Raw genomic sequence first — 26,722 nt, forward strand, 5'->3', positions numbered from 1 at the left:
GGTCGAGAGCTCGTAAACCGCTCAGGGAATCACTACAGATCACAGGGACTCACCTGAGCAGGAGCGGATATACTCTAGGGCACGAAAGATGGCGACCAGTTCAGCAGTGTAAACGCGGCAGCCATCCGGCAAGGAACGTTGTTCGGAAAGGTCCCCTAGAGTGAGCGCATATCCGACACGACCAGCAACCATCGAACCGTCAGTGTAAACAACACCAGAGCCCTGATACGTGGCCAGGATAGAATACAAGCGGCGGCGGAAGGCCTCTGGAGGGACTGAGTCCTTAGGGCCCTGTGCCAAGTCGAGCCGAAGGCTAGGGCGACGAACACACCATGGGGGTGTATGCAAAGTAGCCCGGAAAGGAGGTGGAACAGTGAAACCCTGGAGCCCAGAGAGAAGCTCCTTGACGCGGACCGCTATTGTACAACCAGACCGGGGCCGACGTTCTGGCATACGGACGACCGACCGCAGGAACAGGAGACGATAGTTTGGATGCCCGGGCGAGCTTAGAACATGGGCAGCATAAGCGGCCAGCAAACGTTGGCGTCGGAACCGCAGCGGAGGTACACCTGCCTCCACTAGTACGCTGTCCACAGGGCTGGTGCGGAAAGCACCAGTGGCAAGGCGTATCCCGCTGTGGAGAATCGGGTCCAGCACCCGTAACGCAGATGGGGATGCTGAGCCATAAGCCAGGCTCCCATAATCCAGACGGGACTGGATTAACGCCTGGTAGAGCCGCAACAGTGTAGAGCGGTCGGCGCCCCAGTGGGTGTTGCTCAAGCATCGCAGAGCGTTTAGATGCCGCCAACACGTCTGTTTCAGCTGCCGGATATGAGGCAGCCAAGTCAACCGGGCATCGAAAACCACCCCCAAAAACCTGTGGGTCTCCACCACAGCAAGGAGTTCGTCGGCAAGATAAAGCCGCGGCTCAGGATGGACTGTTCGGCACCGGCAGAAATGCATAACGCAGGTCTTGGCTGCCGAAAACTGAAACCCATGCGCTACAGCCCAAGACTGCGCCTTACGGATAGCGCCCTGTAGCTGACGTTCAACAGCTGCAATGCCAGTAGAGCTGTAATAAAGGCAGAAGTCGTCAGCATACAGGGAAGCGGAGACAGAATTTCCCACGGCCGCAGCAAGCCCGTTAATGGCTATTAAAAACAGACAGACACTTAAAACAGAGCCCTGTGGCACACCGTTCTCCTGGACTCGGGAGGAACTATACGAGGCCGCGACTTGCACGCGGAAGGTACGACACGACAGAAAATTGCGGATAAAAATCGGCAGAGGACCCCGAAGACCCCATCCGTGGAGCGTAGAAAGAATGTGATGACGCCACGTCGTATCGTGCGCCTTCCGCATGTCGAAAAAGACAGCGACCAGGTGCTGACGGCGGGAAAAGGCAGTACGGATGGCCGACTCCAGGCTCACCAGATTGTCGGTGGCGGAGCGGCCTTTACGGAACCCACCCTGAGACGGAGCCAGAAGGCCCCGAGACTCCAGTACCCAATGCAAGCGCCGGCTCACCATCCGTTCAAGCAACTTGCAAAGAACGTTGGTGAGGCTAATGGGACGGTAGCTGTCCACCTCCAGAGGGTTCTTTCCAGGTTTCAAAACGGGGATGACAATGCCTTCCCGCCATTGCGACGGAAACTCCCCCTCGACCCAAAGACGGTTGTAAAGATCGAGAAGGCGCCGCTGGCAGTCCACTGAAAGGTGTTTCAGCATCTGACAGTGGATGCCATCTGGCCCAGGAGCGGTATCAGGGCAAGCAGCGAGGGCACTGCGAAATTCCCACTCACTAAATGGAGCATTGTAAGATTCTGGGTGGTTGGTGCGAAACGAAAGGCTCCGACGTTCCATCCGCTCTTTAATGGAGCGGAAGGCCTGGGGGTAATTCGCAGAAGCGGAACTCATAGCAAAATGCTCTGCTAAGCGATTGGCAATGACGTCGGAGTCAGTACAAACTGCTCCATTCAGTGAGAGCGCAGGGACGCTGGCAGGTGGCCGATAGCCGTAGACGCGTCGAATCTTGGCCCAGACCTGCGAGGGAGTGACATGGAGGCCAATGGTGGACACATACCGCTCCCAGCACTCCTTCTTGCCTTGGCGGATAAGGAGGCGGGCCCGCGCACGCAGCCGTTTGAAGGCGATAAGGTGGTCGAGGGAGGGGTGTCGCTTGTGACGCTGGAGCGCCCGCCGGCGATCTTTAATCGCTTCAGCGATCTCAGGCGACCACCAAGGCACAGCCTTCCGCCGAGGGGACCCACAGGAATGGGGAATGGCAGATTCGGCGGCAGTAACGATGCCGGTGGTGACCGATTGAACCACCGCATCAATGTCATCGGTAGAGAGAGGCTCAAAAGCGGCAGTGGAGGAGAACAAGTCCCAGTCAGCCTTATTCATAGCCCATCTGCTAGGGCGCCCAGAAGAGTGGCGCTGTGGTAGTGACAAAAAAATCGGAAAATGGTCACTACCACACAGGTCGTCATGCACACTCCATTGGACAGACGGTAAGAGGCTATGGCTACAGATTGAAAGGTCAATGGCGGAGTAGGTGCCATGCGCCACACTGAAGTGTGTGAAGGCACCATCATTTAACAGCGAGAGATCGAGCTGCGACAATAAATGCTCAATGATGGCGCCTCGACCTGTTGCCACTGACCCACCCCACAGAGGGTTATGAGCGTTGAAGTCGCCCAATAGCAAGAAAGGTGGCGGCAATTGGGCGACCAGTGCAGCCAGGACATGCTGCGAGACATCACCATCCGGTGGAATGTAAAGACTGCAGACGGTAACAGCCTGTGGCGTCCACACGCGTACAGCGACAGCCTCTAAAGGCGTCTGGAGAGGGACAGACTCGCTGTGCAGAGTGTGAAGGACATAAATGCAGACGCCACCAGACACCCTTTCATAAGCTGCTCGGTTCTTGTAATAACCCCGATAGCCACGGAGGGCGGGGGTTCGCATCGCCGGAAACCAAGTTTCCTGGAGAGCAATGCAGAAGAAAGGGCGAAGGCTGAGAAGTTGGCGGAGCTCAGCTAAATGGTGGAAAAAACCGCCGCAGTTCCACTGGAGGATGGTATTGTCCATGGCTGAGAAAGGCGTGAAAGGACTGGGAAGGCAATTTACGCCGCTTGTTCACTCACTGCCACCGATTCAGTACCCGGACGAGAGGCATCCATGGCGTCTGAGGGACCAGCGAGATCAAGGTCCTCAGCGGACGCTAGAATCTCGACTTCATCCTCAGACGCAGAGCGCGAAAGGTGCGGTGGGGTTGGTGCCACCGCAAGTTCTTTAGCCTTAGAGGTCTTTCTCTTGGACTTCTCTCACTGAACCTTGGGTTTCACCGGCGGGGAAGGCTTCACCAATTCAGTCTCCGGGACAGAGGAGGATCGTGAAGCCCTACGCCCGGCTGCTGGGGAGGACTTATGCCACTGGTGGCCGTCATCCTTCCCGCTGGGGTAACCCTGGGAAGGGAGCGTCCCAAGGGAACTCTTACGGGCGAGAGTAGCCGAAGAAGTTAGGCGCTTCTCCGGCTGAGAAGCGGGGACGGACGTCCCCGACGGGTGGGAGGAGGTTGCTCCTGAGGTAGGTGGGGCAGGAGCAACCGGTTGGGGAGAGCCCCCCACGGGCAAGGGGGCAGAAGGAGTCGTACTGCTTATTGAGCGGGCTGGAAGTCTCGCAACGGATGGAGCTAGCACAGTTGTTGTAGCAGCCGCATACGAAGATGTCATTCTCACAGGATGGAGTCTGTCATATTTCCGTTTGGCCTCAGTATAAGTCAGCCGGTCCAGGGTCTTATATTCCATGATTTTGCGCTCTTTCTGAAAGACTGTGCAGCCAGGCGAGCAAGGTGAATGGTGCTCCCCGCAGTTGACGCAGATGGGAGGCGGGGCACATGGAGTATCGGGATGAGACGGGCGTCCGCAATCTCGACATGTGAGGCTGGAAGTGCAGCGGGAAGACATATGGCCGAACTTCCAGCACTTGAAGCACCGCATCGGGGGAGGGATATAGGGCTTGACGTCACATCGGTAGACCATCACCTTGACCTTTTCCGGTAACGTATCACCCTCGAAGGCCAAGATGAAGGCACCGGTAGCAACCTGATTGTCCCTCGGACCCCGATGAACGCGCCGGACGAAATGAACACCTCTACGTTCTAAGTTGGCGCGCAGCTCGTCATCAGACTGCAAAAGGAGATCCCTATGGAAAATAACACCCTGGACCATATTTAAACTCTTATGTGGCGTAATAGAAACGTTAACATCCCCCAACTTGTCACAAGCAAGTAACCTGCGGGACTGGGCGGAGGATGCCGTTTGTATCAGTACTGATCCAGAGCGCATTTTAGACAAGCCCTCCACCTCCCCAAACTTGTCCTCTAAATGCTCTACAAAGAACTGAGGCTTCACGGACATAAAAGATTCCCCGTCAGCTCTGGTACAGACGAGATACCGGGGCGAGTATCTTTCGCTCTCATTCATAGCCCTTCGTTCCTCCCATGGTGTGGCCAGGGAGGGGAACGATTTGGGGTCATACACATTAGCCTTGAATTGAGCCTTGGAACGCTGAGAGACTGCTGACGGCTGGCCGCCAGCGACAGATGATGTACCACGCTTCATTGCGGGTCATCCGCCCTGATGCCACCTACTCCGACCAAGGGCCCTCCCCACGGGCGCCACCCAGCCACAGCAAAGGCCACCTGGCAGGATGGCCATTGCCGGGAGTCCCGATGCCCCAGGGAGATGGGCAACTACTCCTTGGCATACGTGGGGAGTGAACGGCGCAGGCATCAGTAGAGCGACCCCTGTGTTGTCAGGGGGCTACAACCAAGAGGGTACATGGCGGCCCCACCACAACGGACTGGCTACCGTGCTGGATCTTAGGTGCAAAAATGGCCAAGGTCGTCGTCACAGTTAAAAGAAACACTGCAGAGTGCAGCGTGGTAATCGCCCATGAGATCGAAAACGAGCGGGACACCATCGCAACGACGAGAAAGACGGCAATAGGTCTAATTGCACGAAGGATACAGTGCACCATGTAAGGTGCCCTTCCCCAATTGGCTCGCTCTTCGGAATAATTTGGATAGATGGAGGTCAAACCCGAGAGGGGACCATCACATAAGGCCGAAACGTTTGAGACTCCTTTTAGTCGCCTCTTACGACAGGCAGGAATACCGCGGGCCTATTCTAACCCCCGAACCCGCAGGGGGATCGCAACAAAGTGCCAGAGTTCGAAGCACCCCTGAAAAGCAGCGGAGCTCACATAGTACAGAGAGGTACAGAGAACTGTTTGAAACCTCAAACTTATAGCGGTCAGAACTTTGGGGAAAATTTAAAATATGTATGGAAAGGATAGGTAAATAGGAAATGGAGGTAGCGTATTTGTAGCAGTAGACAAGAAACTCAGATCCACCAAGATAGAAACTGAAGAAGCATTTGAGATTCTTTGGGCAAAACTCATTATCAGGGATGGTTATAAAAACGTAACTGTATCTTTCTAAAAAGGTAACTGTATCATCTTCTGATGTAATCGAAAACATCAGTTCGCTTGTACGAGCTGCGCGGTGTAGCCGCGTGGTCTATGGGCGCCTTGCCATGGTTCCCACGGCTCCCCCCGTCGGAGATTCGTGTCCTCCCTCGAGCGCGCTCGTGTGCGTGTGTGTGTGTGTGTGTGTGTGTGTGTGTGTGTGTGTGTGTGTGTGTGTGTGTGCGTGTTTTGTCCTTAGCGTAAGTTAGATTGAGTAGTGTGTAAGCCTAGGGACCGTTGACCTCAGCAGTTTGGTCCCATAGGAACTGACCACAAATTTCCAATTTTTATTTAGCTTGTACGTAAGTTTCTCAATCATACTTAGTCATCGGTGAAGGTTTTTCCATTGCGCAATCAATTAGAAAAATTACAGTTTTGTTAGTGGTGGGCGAGATAAGACATCCTTTGAAACATTACGAAATGCCGTCTCTGAAAACTGCCTAGAACAGATAGTTCGAAACCCCACTTATGGTGATGATGAGGAAGTTTGGTTTTCTTGGGCACTCAACTGCATGATCATCATGGCCCATACAAAGTCCCAATTTTTCTCACAGCTCAATTTCTTTACTCAGTCCATTTTAGCCACTGTCACGAATGATGATGGTGATAATGATAAAATGATGATAACAACACAGACACCCAGTCCCCAGGGAGAGAAAATCCCCAACCTGGCTGGGAATCGAACCCGGAACCCCGTGATCCAGAGGCACCAACGCTAGCCACTAGACCACGAGCTGTGGACCCCACTCATGGTGCAAATATGTTGGATCTAATGACAACAAACAGACGTGACGTCTTTTAGGATGTCTAGAAGGAAGCTGGTATCAGTGATCATGACGCGGTTGGGGCAACAATGATTAACAAAGTATGAAGAGAAACTAAAACCAGTAGAAAGATACAGATGTTCCGTAAACCAGATAAAAAAATCAGTAGTGTCATATCTCGAACTAGAAACTTTCAGTACAGTGCAGAAGCATGTACGGGAACTATGGGACAAGTGTAAAGGAATAGTTGCGTGACTGGCCAGATGTGTACCCAGTAGAACTGTTCATAACAGGAGCGAATCTCCATGGTAAAGTTCAGAAGAAACAGAGGCTACTGCGTAACAGATATGAAACAAAGCATAGGGCTGTAGGTGGAAAGGTGCTGAATGAAACCCGATTGGCTGTCAAGAGGGCAGTGCGTGAAGCTGTCAGTGACTGCGGTAGCAGAGTAGCTGTACTGTCAGATGGTCTCTCACAAAACCCAAAGAAAGTCTGGTCGCATGTAAAGGATGCTAGCGGCACCACGGTTGGTATCTAGTCCCAAGCGCCTGAGAGAGGAAGTGAAATTGAGGGTAGGAATCTGTTTTTAACTTTCTTTTACAAAGGAAAACCCACGAGAACTGCCCCATTTTAGTCGTCGCACCACTGAAAGAATGACTGAAATCGTTGGCTGCCAACTACGTTGGCTGCCTACTGTTGGTCACTCAAGGAAGATGTTCTCCAAGCAAAGTACAGTCAAACATCTACATCAGAAACGTTGTGGACAGGTAGAATGTAAGCACGCTGAGGCTATATGTTTAGCCACGGATGTTATTAATGTGATTATTCACATATTGTGGGTAATGGGAAAGTTATGTAAAAAGATTTGAGATCAGCACAAAAACCCAGTAAGACTCTTCCATCATACTTCTTTTAACATTAAAAAACTTAAATTTTGTTGACCAGTGTTATCAACGAAGTGAGCAACGAAGAGAAACCTCACATACTTCAGTTATGTCTCTAGTATTGTTGCCTTCCTTCGATATTAATAGCCTTAAGATGACCCATTCGAAGTTTATGTATTTTTTGTTAGGCTTATATCGATAAGACTCGGAATTTTTAATGCCACGAAACCACTTATTTCCTATTATTGTGTATTCCTGTCACATGGTTCAAAAAATGTTCAAATGTGTGTGAAATCTTATGGGACTTAACTGCTAAGGTCATCAGTCCCTAAGCTTACACACTACTTAACCTAAATATTTCTAAGGACAAACACACACACCCATACCAGAGGGAGGACTCGAACCTCAGCCGGGACCAACCGCACAGTCTACGACTGCAGCGCCTGAGACCGCTCGGCTAATCCCGTGTGGTCCCGTCACTTGGTCTTGGCACCATCTACACCGTGATAACTAAATCGTATTTGGAGGTTTCCGATAAAACGCGATTATATCCATTATTGCAGAAACATTTTCCTGGAAATTCTGGTACGTTCCAATAGTTCTTCGTCTTGTTTACCTAATAGTGATAGTAGCTTAGTAGTTTCTGCTGGGACCATTTTGGAGACAAACAAAAGGTTGCTCAGAAGAATAACAGTGAGTCTTCTCTCTTTTTAGGAAAGGAATGGCACGACATGCGGACCACGTTGAGCCCGGCATTCACTACGACGAAGATAAAGAACATGTTCGTGCTGATGAAGGAGACTGGACAGCAGATGGTCAATTATTTATCTGAGAGGACTGCGGAACACAAGGGTGAGTAATTACATCATAAGGATGGTTTCTTAATCAGATATATTCTGACTAGCGCAAGTAGGAGAAACATACACTAAAGATAATTTCAAATGGTACCTAATGGTATTACCATAGATTAATCGCAGTGAATCCACGGTGTGCATATGTAGTCCCATAACATGCAAGATGTGCTCAGTAGAACTGAGGACTGGTAATCTGAATGCCAACACAAGCACCTTCATGTCCATAGATTCTTCTTCGAATCACTCTGATTATCCGCAATCAATGTGTGAATCATGAAATTCTTCTAGATAAGCTTAAGTATTGTGGCATGAGTGGGACAGAGCACAAATGATTCAATTCATACTTGGCTGGAAGAATGCAGAAGGTTGAAATTAACAGTACAGGTAGTCTGCAAGGAGGTATCAAGAATGGTGTGCCACAGGGCTCACTCTTGGGTTCCTTATTGTTTTTTTATATATATTAACGACTTGCCACTCTATATTCATCAAGATATAAAGTTAGTTCTTTTTATTGATCATAAAAGTATAGTTATCACACCGAAGAAACAAGAATCAGCTGAGGAAATTGCAAATAATGTCTTTCAGAAAATTATTAAGTGGTTCTCCGCAAATGGACTCTGACTAAATTTTGAGAAAACACAGTGTATACAGTTCTGTACAGTAAATGGGAATTAGTGAAGTTCGGTGGCAGGAGGAACAAGACTTCTGGTCGGGTAAATACAGGGTTATAAATACAAAATCAAATAGGGGTAATGCAGGAATAGGTTTAATATTGAATAAAAAAATAGGAGAACGGGTAAGCTACTACAAACAGCATTGTGAACGCATTATTGTGGCCAAGGTGGACACAAAGCCCATGCCTACTACAGTAGTACAAGTTTATATGCCAACTTGCTCTGCAGATGACGAAGAAATTGATGAAATGTATGATGAGATAAAAGAAATTATTCAGGTAGTGAAGGGAGACGAAAATTTAATAGTCATTGGTGACTGGAATTCGAGAGTAGGAAAAGGGAGAGAAGGAAACATAGTAGGTGAATATGGATTGGGGCTAAGAAATGAAAGAGGAAGCCGCCTGGTAGAATTTTGCGCAGAGCATAACTTAATCATAGCTAACACTTGGTTCAAGAATCATGAAAATAGGTTGTATACATGAAAGAACCCTGGAGATATTAAAAGGTATCAGATAGATTATATAATGGTAAGACAGAGATTTAGGAACCAGGTTTTAAATTGTAAGACATTTCCAGGGGCAGATGTGAACTCTGACCACAATCTATTGGTTATGAACTGTGGATTAAAACTCAAGAAACTGCAAAAAGGTGGGAATTTAAGTAGATGGGACCTGGATAAACTGAAAGAACCAGAGGTTGCTCAGAGTTTCAGGGAGAGCATAATGGAACAATTGACAGGAATGGGGGAAGGAAATACAGTAGAAGAAGAATGGGTAGCTTTGAGGGATGAAATAGTGAAGGCAGCAGAGGATCAAATAGGTACAAAGACGAGTGATAGTTGAAACCCTTGGGTAAAAGAAGAAATATTGAATTTAATTGATGAAAGGAGAAAATATAAAAATGCAGTAAATGAAGCAGGCAAAAGGAATACAAATGTCTCAAAAAAGGGTTCGACAGGAAGTGCAAAATGGCTAAGCAGGGATGGCTAAAGGACAAATGTAAGGATGTAGAGGCTTATCTCACTAGGGGTAAGACAGATACTGCCTACAGGAAAATTAAAGGGACTTTTGGAGAAAAGAGAACCAGTTGCATGAATATCAAGAGCTTGGTGGAAACCCAGTTCTAAGCAAAGGAGGGACAGCAGAAAGGTGGAAGGAGTATATAGAGGGCAATATTATGGAAATGGAAGAGGATGTACTTGAAGATGAAATGGGAGATATGACACTGCGTGAAGAGTTTTACAGAGCACTGAAAGACCTGAGCCGAAACAAGGCCCCCGGAGCAGACAACATTCCATTAGAACTACTGACAGCCTTGGGAGAGCCAGTCCTGACAAAACTCTACCATCTGGTGAGCAAGATGCATGAGACAGGCGAAATACCTTCAGACGTCAAGAACAATATAATAATTCCAATCCCAAAGAAAGCAGGTGTTGACAGATGAGAAAATTACCGAACTATCAGTTTAATAAGTCACAGCGGGAAAATACTAACGCGAATTCTTTACAGACGAATGGAAAAACTGATAGAAGCCGACCTCGGGGAAGATCAGTTTGGATTCCGAAGAAATGTTGGAACACGTGAGGCAATACTGACCCTATGACTTATCTTAGAAAATAGATTAAGGAAAGGCAAACCTACGTTTCTAGCATTTGTAGACTTAGAGAAAGCTTTTGACAATGTTGACTGGAATACGCTCTTTCAAATTCTGAAGGTGGCAGGGGTAAAATACAGGGAGCGAAAGGCTATTTACAATTTGTACAGAAACCAGATGGCTGTTATAAAAGTCGAGGGGTATGAAAGGGAAGCAGTGGTCGGGAAGGGAGTGACACAGGGTTGTAGCCTATACCCGATTTTATTCAACCTGTATATTGAGCAAACAGAAAAGGAAACTAAAGAAAAATTCTTAGTAGGTATTAAAATCCATGGAGAAAAAATAAAAACTTTGAGGTTCGCCGATGACATTGTAATTCTGTCAGAGACAGCAAAGGACTTGGTTGAGCAGCTGAACGGAATGGACAGCGTCTTGAAAGGAGGGTATAAGATTAACATCAACAAAAGCATAACGAGGATACTGGAGTGTAGTCGAATTAAGTTGGGTGATGCTGACGGAATTAGATTAGGAAATGAGACGCTTAAAGTAGTAAAGGAGTTTTTCTATTTAGGGAGCAAAATAACTGTTGATGGTCGAAGTAGAGAGGATATAAAATGTAGACTGGCAATGGCAAGGAAAGCGTTTCTGAAGAAGAAAAATTTGTTAACATCGAGTATAGATTTAAGTGTCAGGAAGTGCTTTCTGAAAGTATTTGTATGGAGTGTAGCCATGTATGGAAGTGAAACGTGGACGATAAATAGTTTAGACAAGAAGAGAATAAAAGCTTTCGAAATGTGGTGCTACAGAAGAATGCTGAAGATTAGATGGGTAGATCACATAACTAATGAGGAGGTATTGAATGGAATTGGGGAGAAGAGGAGTTTGTGGCACAACTTGACTAGAAGAAGCGATCTGTTGGTAGGACATGTTCTGAGGCATCAAGGGATCACCAATTTAGTATTGGAGGGCAGCGAGGAGGGTAAAAATCGTAGAGGGAGACCAAGAGATGAATACACTAAGCAGATTCAGAAGGATGTAGGCTGCAGTAGGTACTGGGAGATGAAGAAGCTTGCACAGGATAGAGTAGCGTGGAGAGCTGCAGCAAACCAGTCTCAGGACTGAAGACCTCAACAACAAATGGCATAACACCATTGATAAATATAGTCTATGAACGGAAGTCGGTTGGTAAGGTAGAATAGTCAAAATTTCTGGGTGTGAGCACTGATGAGAAATTGAATCGGAAGAAACACATCGATGATCTGTTGAAACGGTTAGGTTCAGCTACTTATGCTATTAGGGTTATTGCAAAGTTTGTTGATAAACATATCAGTAAATTAGTCTAATATGCGTATTTTCATTCACTGCTTTCATGTGGAATCATATTTTGGAGCAATTCGTCATTAAGAGAGAAAGTATTCATAGCACAAAAGCGTGTAATCAGAATAATAGCTGGAGCCCACCCAAGATCACCTTGCATACATTTATTTAAGGAACTCACGATACTCACAGCACCTTCGCAATACATATATTCACTTATGAAATTTGTCATTAATAACCCATCCCAATTCAAAAACAACAGCGAAGTGCATAGCTACAATATTAGAAGACAGGATGATATTCACTATTCTGGATTAAAATTCACTTTGGCGCAGAAATGGGTGAATTATGCTGCCACTAAAATCTTCGGTCATTTGCCAAATAGTATTAAAAGTCTGACAGATAGCCAACCAATATTTAAAAGCAAATTAAAAGAATTTCTGAATTACAACCCCTTCTTCTCAATAGATGAATTCTTAGATATAAAGTAGTAAAAAAATAATTTAATTAATTAATTATTTTGTGTAAAGAAAACTTACGTAAAAGTGACACGTTCTACATCATTACGAAATGTCGTATTCATGATCTATGGAACAAGGATTGGTGTATGTATGTATGTGTGTATGTGGTGTACTGTCGTGCAAAAGGTGCAGGTCGCCTGTGAGAGGGTTGTAGGCGGGGACTCGTGTGCTGACGATCGCACATTATATTGCTGCAACCATCCCATGTAAGTATTCCCCACAAAAGAATTACATCTCACGTTCACTGTGGATAACAACAGAATTAGCGAATTTTATCACTGATATCCTTTCAAACTGTAATTTAATCCAACTTTTGAACCTTTCTTTATTTGCTTCATTACTACGTTCATGTATAGATTGAAGAGTAGGGGCGAAAGACTTCAGCACTGTCTCACACCCTTGCTAATCCGAGCGCTACATTCTTGGTCTTCCATTATTATTGTCCACTCTTGGTTCTAGTGGTTCTAGTACATATTGTATATTAACCGTCTTTGCCTACAGCTTACCCACGTTTTTCTCAGAATTTCTGACATCTTGGACCATTTTATGTTGCCGAATCTTCTTCTGGGTTGACATATCCAATCAACGTGTCTTGATTTTTCTGCAGTCTTGCTTCCAGAATTAAGCGTAACGTCAGAACTGCCTCTCTGTTGCCTTTACCTTTCCTAAAGCCAAATTGCCTGCAATCTAACAGATACTGAATTTTCTTTTCCATTCTTTTGTGTATTATCCTTGTCAGAATCTTGGACCATTAACTGTTAAGGTGATTGAGCGGTAGTTTTCACACTTACCTGTCCTTGCTATCTTCGCGACTGTGTGGATGATATTTTCCTGAACGTCTTATGGTACGTATCAAGTGCCGCAGGCTCTATGTGTCAACCTGAATAGCTTGTTTCTCACTTAACCCAATGATTTTAGATCTTCCAATGGAATGTTATCTGTCCCTATGACCTTACTTCATTCCACGTCTTCCAAAGCTCTGTTAAACTCTAACTCTACTGCTGGATCCCTTACGTTCTCCACATCGACTCCCATTTCTTCTTCTGCCATGTCAGACAGACAAATCTCCACCCCGTAGAAGTCCTTAGTGTACTCTTATCATCTATCCGCTCTTCCTTCTGGATGGAACAGTCGAATTCCCATTGCACTGTTAATGTTTCCACGTTTGCTTTTAATGTGAAAGCCGTTTGTGTTGACTTTTCTGCATCGTACACAGTAAATCTACAACTGGCGCCCCAAGTGGCGGGTTGTGTCACTTGGGCCTTAAACCGGCCCTGCTCATCCCTCAACAAAAATTTGTTTCCGAACGTTCGTATGCAGGCCTTTTTTCCAAGTTTTTGACAACAATTGTCTCCTGTAAGAATATTGGTCACTCTTTTTCAGTATTTTGTGTAATCAATTGAGCCGAATGGAGCTGTTGTGTAACCACTTCTGTAACGGCGAAGAATCGGAATTTTATGCCTGGAAAAAGCAAATAATTTTGAAAGAACTTTTTTTTCTATTGGACTGTTTCAACACTTATTAGGTAATAAGATAAATAACTTCTAAGTATCTAGTTGAGACGGGATAAGCTATTGAGCATAGTTGCTTTTATTTCCACAAGGTTCCAGTGGAAATGACGTCCTGATACTGGAGATGAAGGAATTTTTCACTCGTGTTACCAACGATGTAATAGCTAACACAGCTTTTGGTGTCAGGGTGGACTCGCTGTCGGAACCCAACAACACTTTCTACAGCATGGGCCGTACTATCACCAATATGAATGCACTTGTTGTTTTCGGATACTTTGTCTCCCAGAAGCTCATGAAGGTAGGTATTTCATTCAAACGCACGGTATTTTCATCGACTGATCCCTTTCCCCTATTAATTTAGTTTCTTTGTTTCATGCGCGGTAGCTGTTAAACATTCCCTTCTTGGACCAAAGGGCGGAGCAGTACTTCAGGTCGGTGGTTGCAGATACTATCAAGACGCGAGATAAAGAGGGAATCGTTCGTCCCGATGTGATCCAACTGTTGATGCAGGCTAGGAGGGGTGAACTGAAGGCAGAAGAGGACGAAGAAAACGGCACCAGTGGAGGCCGGCGTAAGAGTAAGTACAGAGCATTCACAAACAACCACTAAATTTATGGAAAGAACCTTGACAAATCTATCACTGAACAGAATTCTGAAAGCAGCACACGGGTAAAAAAAATACGTTTCAGTTTTTATGCCTATAAAATAATTTTAATTTTTCTACTAAAATCATAATTTTTTAAACAAATTTTACGTAGAAATAATTCACTCCTTTATCAAAATTGTACATGTACTTAGGAAAGTCATCCAACTTGTGATATGGAAGTGATCGTACTCGACAAACTTTAGCGTCTCCGGAAACAGGAGATATAGGAAGTCGGTGGATTTCACTCGTTTGTAGTATAAAGTTCACAAATTTGGTTGGTGCCATTGTCATAACAATCAGCTGTGTTTACAGTTTGTTTTATAAACTGTGATTTGCTCTGTTGAGTCCTGATGCTAAAAATAATCAAGATTGCTTTTCAGATAGAGTTGTAAAGGAACTTGAGTAGTGCTACGGCATGGCAATACAACATAATGTAAGTAATTTTCAGGAAAGGAGGCAAGCTGTATGGGCAACATGTTTTCACCGATTATCAACTTACGATAATTCTCTTCGTTTTTGTTGTCCCTACGGCCCTTAGTAGCAGAGTAATAACAGAGAAGTTCAAACAACCGGGGTTTCTTTTCACCATAAAAATCCTATCGCAGTAGCAGTTACGGTAGCTATTAAACCAAAACTTGGGGCATCTTTATCTAATGACACGTTTTCATGGTCGTATTCAGAAAAAAAACGCTTGCCTTTTTTAAGGTGTTATGGGTAGATTAAAGGTCCCAGAAACCATTTTCATTGTTCCTGGTGTTAATACCATCAAAAGTGCCAATGCACAAGGCTCAGAAACAGCTGAATTAATAATAAGAACGTACGGGCGACAAGGAGAAGAAAGCTTCTAGGCAAAGCAAAAGAACCAGAAAATGACCCGGATTATTCTGCAGGACACTTTTTGATTCTAAAATTAGAATTATTCGTGAATATTAATAATAATTTACTTTCATCGCATTTTGTAGCATCTGACTTTTTCAGTGTTATATGTAGCAATATCACACATACCATTCAGAATTCAAGATACGTTATAGAATAGTTAACAGGTGCCACTGAGTTAGAGTCGTGACAGCAACTGGCTTAGTTCCTGTATCTGAGAGAGTTGTGAAAAAATTTTCCCAATTAAAGATGATTTAATGGGAAACAATTCATAAATATGTTACCAACAAGAATTAACATTGAGTCTACTTCTATGAGCTAAACACGTATGCCGAAAACAGGGGTCAAAATTTCAAAACTCTAATACAACAAATCCAGAGATAAAGGTACATAAATATAGGCGAATGTAGCATTAGCAGATACGGCGTTCCGACTCCACAGAAGGGAATATGAGCAATGACGGTGGGATGTGAAGATTACCACGAATTCTTTTCCTAGTCGTTATAAAATTCGCTTTCCAGCGTAACGATTCAACTGATTAGCAGTGCCAGGAAACATCACACAAAACAAATTACAGCGAACGAAAGAGATAGTATCGATATTTAACATTAAGTTATTTGGTAGGACTTGGGTATATGATTATGTACACCCTATATACTTCGATTATTGAAAAATTAATACCGATATATTTCCACATATTAAAAAAACTAACTTTTCAAAATAGTTATTAGACAGGCACAAATAGCGTGCTGCTGAAATTTTCAGTTCACTTCGATTACGTTCGAATAATTTTACCTCTCTTTTTTTTCTTTTTGTTTTGTTTTGAAAAGTGATAAGCAAGTAATGCTACTATCAGTAACTCATAAAGTGGAAGCTAATATATGAAGAAGCTTTAAAAATCATCTTCACTTGGGCTGTAGCCCGTTGGCTGATATATTTTCGTGGTACATAACGGCTACGGCTAATGGTGGCAGTCTACTTAACCTTCAGATCTGATGCACAGTGACGATTTGTGGTCCAGCATATGACCCGCCAATATGGGGGCACAGTTCCTAACGCTAGTGACAACGAACTTTTGATAGATGTGAATAAATTGGATACAGTTCGCAATGCAGAAGCAGAAAATGTTAGCCGATACCAGGAATGTCACAGACTAATTTAATGTGGACTTCTGCTCGTAACTTTTCCGGGTATAAATATGAAACGAATGCAGGATGAGTTGTCGTAGAATATTCGTGATGCGTCAGTATTGTTCTTGCCAGTCGAATCTGGTTGGTTTCCAAACTTTTTGTTGAATCCTTGTCAGTTCTGTTGACGTCTTGCTCTGCGCTGGACAGGACTCACCGACGAAGACGTGGCGGCGCAGGCGATGCTTTTCTTCTTCGCTGGCTTCGAGACCGTGGCGACCGTGCTGACGTTCTGCAGCTACCTGCTGGCGACGAACGAGGAGGTGCAGCGGCGGCTGCAGCAGGAGGTGGACGAGCTGATGCAGAAGAGCGGGGGGCAGCCCAGCTACGAGCAGATCGTGGGCTGCCAGTACCTCGACATGGTAGTCTCTGGTAAGCTGATGATACCGATTCCACTCAGCGAAGCTTTGTTAACGTCTGCAATCCACAAGATCTTATTAGCGTGCACTTGCAAAGCCGCAGACTCACATTCGACACCACGTATTCCTTGATTATTACCTCTTCCTTGCTTTGATACTACTATTCTGCAGCTCTACACACTGTTGCTGAATGCCGATCAACTTGCTGGTGTATTTTCTATTTATTGACGAAGGTTTCCCTAGTCTCCAGCCGGGTGGTAGTGTTGATATCTCGCGACGTTTGAGGAAGTGTCATGCTACCCATCTTCTGGCGAAAATGGGTAGTATGACACTTCCCGAAACGTCGCGAGATATCAACGCTACCACCCAGCTGGAGGCCCGAGAAACTTTCATCAATAGTTTACGCCGGGAAAGCCTACAGTCACATATTTTTTTTATTTATGTCGACGACCAGTTTCGGCCTTCACAATCAGGCCGTTGTTCTAATGGATCTGAAAATTTTGTTGTGTAAAACTTTAAAGCAACTATTTGACGTCGTTTCACCAAAGCACAATTTCCGGCCGGAGTGGCCGAGCGGTCCTAGGCGCTACAATCTGGAACCGCGTGACCGCTACGGTCGTAGGTTCGAATCCTGACTCGGGCATGGATGTTTGTGATGTCCTTAGGTTAGTTAGGTTTAAGTAGTTCTGAGTTCTAGTGGACTGATGACCTCAGCAGTTAAGTCCCATAGTGCTCAGAGCCATTTGAGCCGTCTGAAAGTGACCTGGATCTTGACTTAAGTAAACAGTATGTCAGAAACTGGACCGGCCATTCATTAGTTAATTCTCGTAACTGTCTCTTTGTAGGAGAATGATACGTTGCTTGGCTGCCATTGTACTTTCGGCTATTATAGACTGCAAAGATTCTTTTGGAGACCGATATTCCATGTGAAACGTCCCCTTAGAAAAATTAATGAATTACTGTGCTGATAAACCTCTTACATTATTTGATTTTCAAACAGCTGAGCAGAACTGGACGTACTCAGACACTCACTAAAGCGACACACAATATTTTTAGCGCAACGCAATCTGACTTTTAATAATCCCTACAAAAGAATGGCCCTGACTAACAATAATCTATACCTTTCATGAATCACTTACCTCACAAAAATCTTCGTTACTCTAACTACTACAATACAGCGAGCGCCAATACTGCCAGCTAAATAAAAGATTCTAACTACTGAAGGCACTAACTACTGATAGGCACAGTTAGCAAATGAAAGATTTTGATAGAGAACAAACAATGCATTTACCTTAATATTCAAAAGTCATAATATATATATGTATATCAGTCCACGATATCCAATATTAAAAATTTATTCTTTCTGATGGACACACGTCCAGATCGTCCGCTCTCAAAATTCCGCCATCTCTCTCCCCACATCCACCACTGCTGGCGGCTCACCTCCAACTGCGCAACGCTAAGCGCTGTTAACAGCCAACTGCCCAACACTACAATAGCAAATTCCAACAATGCCACCCAGCCACAGTCTCCACACAGCACAGCCAGTGATTTTCATACAGAGCGCTACGTGGCGGTGGCGTTACCAACATAAGAACCTAAACAGCCTACTTACAGATGCAGGAATTATCATGTATCCGTCAAGCAACACTAGTTCGAAGTTCTGCTTGCTACCCTCGTTCATGGCATGAGGAAAGGTGTAGGTATGGGATCGAAGATTAGTGTAATGAATCCTTCGATACGGCTCCGCACCTAGATGTCAAATTCGTTTATGGAAGATCGGAACAAGACTGTGTTTGAATTGAATTTCTAGCAAAAGGAACAGCGTATCTGGTGAAGAAAGTGCATTGCGAATCGGTATTGGCTCAGGTTCAAGGAGAGCATGGAATGAAATAACAATTCTTATAAGACGAAAGACAAAAACTATGAAGCAAAAGTAAAACCATCACCAAAATAAAGGCATTTTGACAAGAAAGAGTACCTGAGGCTCCGGCCATGGCGTGCCAAACTTCACGCGGGTTGAATTTTCGGGCCGTGGACGGGCAGAGGATCAGCCTGAATTGTGTTCGCTCGTTCCTCCCTGGAAGTACTCGGTACAGCGCCACATCTCGCTTAGTACTGCTGTGCGACATTTTCCAGTCAGCACAACTCTCTTCAGTTCGGCAGAATCCCCGTGGTGTCAGCGCTGTTTACCTTTTTTCATTCTGTGAAGGACATCCACAGTTTTCGTTGATGCTTGCACAAAAAGAGACAGTCTAACGATCTATGGTCACATACCTTGAACAATGAATCGGAATGACAGATGAGAGGGATGTGAATTCTCAAATACACAGGGTGAACACTAATAAATCCGATAAACCGCAGGGAGGGATTCCTGGCTGGAAATAAAGGGAAAAAAGGTCCCCTGAACATGTGTCCGGGAATGGACGATGTGCGTGAAACGACAAGAAACAGTCCCGGCGCATCCACGTCACGACAGAAGCCCAAAGTGGCCTCCAGGGACTTCAAGGCATGCGGTAATCATGCAGGATAGGCACAGTCGCACTTTGGCTTACACCACGTTAGCGGGCCACTTGTCTGGCGCTTCTACTGAAGATTGTCTCAAAAACCGGCAGAACCTGGCCCCCCAGGTCTGTTGCACGCACAGTCCGCTGCCTCCCTGCACGTTCGATTTTCTGAAAGGACCAATGATCACACGAATGCCCAGAACGGGCTTGAAATGTTGTGTGATGTGATTGGTTTCTGTGAATGCACTTGTTTTCGTACGGCTGTGCTGCCTCTCGACCGGTTCTCTCTGCTTGGCCGTACAGAAACACCATCTCGGCTTGTTACCGACACGAATACCGAAGCATTCTTCTGCTTACAGTACGCTGAGACAGTCACACAACCTGCAACACGTAAGGAACACAAGACACGTAGTCAGAGGAAACGCCATTCGTCACCGCCATTTACCGTGGCAACGATGCGTTTCGGAAACATGTTCATAGGACCTTTTTTTCTCCATTTACAGTCAGGAATCCATCGCTGCAGTTTGTCGGCTTTATTAATGTTCACCGTGTATCGTGTGCAGTCGCATAAGCGACGGGTACTAAAGATATGCTTCGAAACGATATTACAATATCATGCAGACAGAATTGAAAGATTTAGTTGTCAATGAAACAGCAAAGAATTACAACAGTCGACAGATGCGATTCACTGTTCAGAAGCTCTTTGCGCTAAATTTTCAGGCATGCAGCATGTGAAGGTATTAGTGGTACGAACAGTAAAATTTCTGATGTCGTTCGCATTATTTCACTGTGAGCTGCAACTGTTTTTGACAGAACTGTCCGAAAAGTACGGAGACATTATACATATTAGAGAAAAATACATTGGTTTAGTCAAGGCGAAAGCCTGGAACAATTTTTCAATTAAGAACTCGCTATTGTTGAATTTCTTAAGGAAAAAGAACTGCAGGAATGAAAATTGTAACAGCCATAATGGATTGCAGACCCTCGGATTTAAAATGGAATTGACTGCACACTGTCCACAGTAAGACACTGGAAGGTGAGGGACAACTTCTCTCTGATATGATGGGAGGCATATAAAAAGAAAATCGCTTTATAGAAAGGACATATGTCGACATACGCAGTTTCCTGAACTCACTGCCCTTAAAAGAAAACACATCGTCTGAAGAATTCATTGTGGCCTTGAAAGAATTACAAAGGTAGTTTCCTAAACTTTCTGAGGACACAGTCAATCTATTACCCGTTTATGAGGTATTTTTGAGACCGTTTGCCGTTTCAGCTGAAAGCATCCCAGTGCATATGCAGATGTAACTGATTTATCTGCAAGATAATTCAGTCGTACCTAGCCACGAGCAAGGCTGAACCACCTGAAGATGTCGGACAGTTGTTGCGAGGAAATATTGTGGAATTTGCACAACGTGATCGAGCGGCAAACTCGTGAAGACTATTTACAAGATAATTCCCGTTTAAATGACAAATTCTCCTACGTTAAAACTACCCACGATATCTACCTTGATTCCCCAGGTAGAGTTCCCCTGACTGCTTAATGAGGTTGTAAAAGTGGTGCAATATTTCGATCGACGCACTTGTATGGAAGGCATTTTTCGATTATGAAACTAAATAAGTCATGATTATGTGGAAATCTGAGTGCAAAAGCTGTGAAAATGTCCGCGTCTGTACGAATGTTGACAGTTTGTACCAGATAAAACTTATGTCTTCAGTGCTGCAAAAATAATTAAAAGACTGAAAATTTGTTTTCTTTGTTGATCTATGTCGTTGAGAAATTTGAAATATAAAACCAAGTCGTATGCAGTGCGACTGCACTGTTATTTAAATGCGGCGCGTTCGCAGTTACCGTCTCCCCACTCCTGCCACTCAGACAACAGGGGCGGTGGTGGGGCAAGTGTGCAGCGAAGTGCGCGCCGTGGCACAACCCAGCGCAAGGCCGCGAGCCATCTTGGCCACCCATGACGTAGATCTTTCGCACAAAATGGCTCTGAGCACTATGGGACTTAACATCTATGGTCATCAGTCCCCTACAACTTAGAACTACTTAAACCTAACTAACCTAAGGACATCACACAACACCCAGTCATCACGAGGCAGAGAAAATCCCCGACCCCGCCGGGAATTGAACCCGGGAACCCGGGCGCGGGAAGCGAGAACGCTATCGCACGACCACAAGCTACGGACCTTTCGCACATATCGAGTTTAAAATGTACTGCTGGGTAGTGTTCAGGGCTCGACACAGCAAACAGTCGCGTATCAATCTGTATTTTATTGCAGATCTAGCTGTACTCGTACTTTAGCTACAGTATAGCTACTGTCAGTGCTTCAAAGTATAAGAAACATAGGAATCACACTTGAATTCATTATATCAAGAAAGATTCAAGAAACATAAAGCAGTCATACAGACTGAAGCTTACATGGTAAGACGAACATACCGTTTGGTAGCGAGTCATATAAAGCCAAAAAACTTGTATAGACACATGTTGTTAAAACAACATTGAACTGTCCATACTTCAGGTACAGTTAGGCTAATGTTCACAAGTGTCAATAGCAAATTGTGCTGTATTACCTACACTCTGTATCTGTATTATTTCAAACCAGTTTCATGTATTCATTTCAAAATTTATAATTATATAACATTTAGTTGAATGGAATGAGATTTTCACTCTGCAGCGGAGTGTGCGCTTGATACGAAACCTCCCGGCAGATTAAAACTGTGTGCCGGACCCAGACTCGAACACAGGACCCTTGCTTTTCACGGGCAAGTGCACTACCAACTGAGCTACCCAACCGCGGCTCACGGCACGTCCTCACAGCCTTACTTCGCCAGTTTCATCTCAGCTCACACTCCGCTGCGCGTGAAAATCTCAATCTGGAAACAACCCCCAGGCTGTGGCTAAGCCATGTCTCCGCAGTATCCTTTCTTCCAGGCGTGCTAGTTCTGCAAGGTTCGCAGGAGAGCTTCTATTAAGTCTCGAAAGTAGGAGATGGCGTACTGGCGGAAGTAAAGCTCTGAGGAGTGGGCATCAGTCGTGCTTGGGTTCCTCAGATGGTAGAGCACTTCCCCGCGAAAGGAAAAGGTCCCGAGTTCGAGTCTCGGTCCGTAATACAGTTTTAATCTGCCAAGAACTTTCATTTAGTTTAATATTTTACACCTTATTTTTATATTCTATTAGGAACATACATAAACTGTCATTAGTACCCAAAAGATAAGTAGTATAATGGGTGCCTTTACTGAGTATAGCAGGGGTGGTGGCCAAGTATTCAGCTCGCGAGCCATGCCCATCACTCATTCCGGCGGTTCATTCCCCCCATAGACACGTCGTGCTATCTGAGCAAGCAGAAGAAGGGGGTAGGTGGAAACTGCGAACGCGCAGCATTTCAACAGCAATGCAATCGCACTGAATACCACATGGTTTTATATTTCCTACTAGCAAACCCCGCAATTTCTATTTACGTATGGGAATTTTACATACATCCTAATCTCCTCCTCCTCCCCATCTCTGTCCATCGCATCCTGCCCCCTCTCCCTGTCCATCTCATCCTAGCTCTCTCTCTCTGCATCTTCTCCTCCCCCTCTCCATACATCTCCCCTCTCCCCCCTCTCAATCTCCACTTCCTCCATCTCTCTGTCCGTCTCGTCTTCCTTCCCCTCTCTGATCCAGATCCTTGTGTATTGTTATATCAAGCGAAAAATTAATTGGGAATTTAAGGCGCTTGAAATGAATGGCTGAATGGGTTGTGATCATTAATATACAGGGTATAACAGAAACCTTTCTAGGTGCTGGCTCTGTGAAGATTATGGCTGGAATGATAGTATTTTGTATAGTTTTAATCTGCAAATACGTAGGATTTCAATGTTAGCCGTAAATACAACATTCCTGTTTTCTATTAAAATCGACTGCAAGGAAGAAAACAAAACAGTACATTTTTGTCTAAAATTATGTATAAGGAGAATGAATATACATGGGAGAAGCGAACTTTCTGAAGGTGTAAATGCTGTGCCATTGTAGTTAAAACCGACTTCGAAAAACGATACGAAACTGCGCATTTTCGAAGCACAGTGCAACACATTCCCTGTCACAGTCAGTTTTAACGGAAAAAAAGAGCCTTTGTTCCTATGAATGTTTATTAGAGCATCATGTGAACATCTGAAGTAAGTCAGTCAACAAGTTTTCGAGCTTTTTGCTAACAACATTTCTCCTTTACATATCACGTATTTTTATCTACTTCATATATTTTCTAGAAAGGATGTTATGCTGCTCCGAATGTTCGTTATGATATAATGTGAAAATTTTAACTAAGTCAGACAAGACTTTGTCAAGATTTTTGATAAAGTTATTCTCTTATGATATATTTATGTTGTGTACGACATATATTTGAAAATGTAGTCTGTTTTTGTTCCAACGTTTATTAGAGTATCATGTATAAATTTGCAGGAAATCAATCAAGAATTTTTCAAGATGTTTGCTAACAATTTTTCGCTATTATATAAACATGTACATACTGTATATATTAAGAAATATATGCCTGTCTCTACACAAATTTTTATTGGAGAATAGTGTAAAAATATGGAGAAAACTTATCAAAAAGTTTTCGAGGTGTTTGTTAAAATGGTTCCCTTTTTATATACCGGTATTATATATGTATATTTATATTTACATGTCATAAATATTTGAAAAATATACCGTATAACCATCTGAATGTTTATTGGAGCAGCGTCTAGAAATTTAAAACAATTTGTTCACGACATTTTCGAAGTTTTTTGGTAACAACATTGAACAACAACTGGTCTTTACACTGGGAGAACATTAATAAAACAAACTGCGTGGACGTATTCATGACTGTAAATGTAGTAAAAACGGTCGTATCAACATGTGTCCAGAAAAGCACCGTTGCGAAGGTAGGAGGCACTGACGAATGACCGTTCCTCTTGCCGCGTGCCGTGTGTTCCTCCTGGGTTGCGGCCTGTGTGATTCACTCAGCGTACTGTAAACAACTGCACGGTGCGTACGCTAGCAGCGACACCTGCAAGCGGGGGGAACAGGCGGCCGTGTGCACTTACTGGCATCGTTCTTTCTTGCGGTGTTTAATGTAAGCGGCTTCAGTATGCCTCGTAGAAGACAGCGAGTGTTATTCGAGCACGTTTGGGAGTTAGACGGAGGAAGAACAGTTGCTTATAGCGACTGCGGATTATCCTCCCGAGAAATTGGCGGTCGTGTCGGGCGGAACCAGGCAACTGCGATGCGGACGTGTAATGGCTGGAGGATGCTGGAGGGAACCACGGACCGACTGCACGTACCTCGTTGCACCACTACACGTGGGGACAGGCAGCGGCGGATTACTCTGCCACACAACGAGGCGCATCACGAGAAATTCGGTCTGTTGCGTAACAAGCAGCGCCCCGACGTCGTCTGCAGCGGGGCATCCGTTGCCGTGTTTGCCGCTGAGTCAACGCCACAGACTTTTCCGCCGGCAGTGGTGCGATGAACGACAGACGTGGACAACTGAATGGAACGACTTTGCTATTACCGACGAATCCCGAATCTGTCTGCACTGGCAGGACAGTTGGACCAGAGTCTGAAGACACCGTGGCTGCCATTGTTCCACAGACGCTGAGTCACTCTACTGAAAACTTGGCCAGCAGATTTCAAGCTGTGGTATAGGCGAAGGCTGGGGACGCCCCACATTAATACGTCCACCAACAGGTCTACTTACTTTCCATGTCCGGATCTAGACTTCAAACTTCCAAAACTCAGCAGCCAATATGGCCTTGTCATATGCCTCCCGTAAGTCATTCATTGTGCAGGGCTGGTCTAAATGTGGACAGATAAGCAGGTGTTGAGGATTCTGGACAGGACCACACAGACAGAGAGTGTTCTCATTCTCTTTTGGGAAACCCCATTGCTGCAGGTTTGTCTTTCACTTTGGCACTTCTACCCTCACACGGTTTAGGGTTCTCCAGACTGTCTATGGTAGGTCTCCACCAGGCGCCAGTTCTTCTTTTACGTCTTTATGGGGGTTTCTCAGGTCGATTTCCCACCTTTTCAAACGATTCTGTGTAGCCGAACCTTCCAGGGCTCGGGTACGTGACAGGAAACCCTTCCTCGAACAAAACCGTCGGTCAGCAGGCTGGTGTCCATATAAAGGGTGACGCATGTCCTTTTCTTGCTTGGTTTTTTCGGCTTCGGCAGCGATGTCACGTCGTATGTTGGGCGGTGCGATCCCCATGATTAAGTACGTTTTGTGCACCGGGGTTGGCCTCAAGCATCCGGTAACAATCCGTGCCATTTCATTCACCGCGACATCAACTTTTCTCGCGTGTGTTGATGCAGACCATACTGGAGCGGCGTATTCCGCGGCTGACACACTGAGCGCAAGGGCTGAAGTTCTCAGGACTTTTGGGTTTGCACCCCAGGATCCGCTAGTTAGTTTCCTGATGATGTTGTTTCGAGTTGAGACTTTTTCCCTTGTGGCATTACAATGATGTTTATAGGTCAGTGTGCGATCCAGCGTGACACAAGATATTTCGGCGTTTTACAATGCTCGAGAAGTTCACCTCTCCATATTACATTTAATTCGCGGTTTGCCTCCCTGTTCTTTAAATGGAATGGAGAGGTCTGCGTCTCGGCAGGGTTCGGCCTTAGGTGGTTTGCCTCATAATACTGGGAGAGAGCTTCCAAGGTACTGGTTAGTTTCTCCTCTACATCCATAAAATTGTTTCCGTGGGCTGCAATTGCAGTGTCATCGGCATACATAAATTGGCGCGTGATGTTTGGCACTGGTTGGTCATTTTTATATATATATTATACAGAGCTGGGGCGAGGACGCTTCCCCCAGGTTGGCCGTTCCTCTGATTTCTCCACCTGCTCTTCTTGCCCTGCAGACAGACGAACAATCTCCTGTCATGCAGGAAAGTACTTGTCAGTGATGTTAAATGATAATCTCTTGTCACATTATATACTTTCCTGAGGAGCCTCCGATGATTTACAGTATCATATGCAGCTGAAAGGCCTATGAATGCCACTCCCGTGATCTCTTTCCTCTCAAACCCATCCTCGATATGTTGGGTCAGGTTCAGGACTTGACCGCAGCACGATTTGCCTGGTCGGAAACCTGCCTGCTGTGGGATGATCTGGCTGTTCCAGGACGCTTCCTATGCGACCTAGCGTCAGGCGTTCCAAGATCTTAAAACAGTGACATAAAAGAGACACAGGTCGGAAATTTTTTGGATCATTAGAGTCCTTTCCTGGTTTCAGAAGTGCAACTACTCGGGCTTTCCTCCACATCTTTGGAATATGGAGCCTTTCTACACATGCGTTTATCAAATCTAGCAGCCACTGTAGGGTATTAATGCCGAAGTTTTTAATTTGCTCGACTCTAAGTTCGTCGATACCAGGAGCTCTGTTAATCTTCAAGCTGGAAATGGCTGCAGTAAGTCCTGACATTGTAAATGGTGCCTTGAGGTGATGATTTTCCTCTGCCGGA

General features: G+C 45.1%; 1 protein-coding gene across 1 annotated transcript in view; it reads left to right on the plus strand.

Moving 5' to 3' along the window:
- The window catches only part of LOC124777215 (cytochrome P450 9e2-like), a 63,009-nt gene that overhangs the window by 15,738 nt on the left and 20,549 nt on the right, over positions 1–26,722 (plus strand). The window contains exons 3-6 of the mRNA XM_047252532.1: positions 7,898–8,035; positions 13,746–13,951; positions 14,038–14,230; positions 16,513–16,734. Coding sequence (XP_047108488.1) covers positions 7,898–8,035; positions 13,746–13,951; positions 14,038–14,230; positions 16,513–16,734 — 759 coding nt within the window. The remainder of the gene's footprint in view (positions 1–7,897; positions 8,036–13,745; positions 13,952–14,037; positions 14,231–16,512; positions 16,735–26,722) is intronic.

This window comes from Schistocerca piceifrons, chromosome 2, assembly GCF_021461385.2.
Source record: "Schistocerca piceifrons isolate TAMUIC-IGC-003096 chromosome 2, iqSchPice1.1, whole genome shotgun sequence".
Lineage (NCBI taxonomy): Eukaryota > Metazoa > Arthropoda > Insecta > Orthoptera > Acrididae > Schistocerca > Schistocerca piceifrons.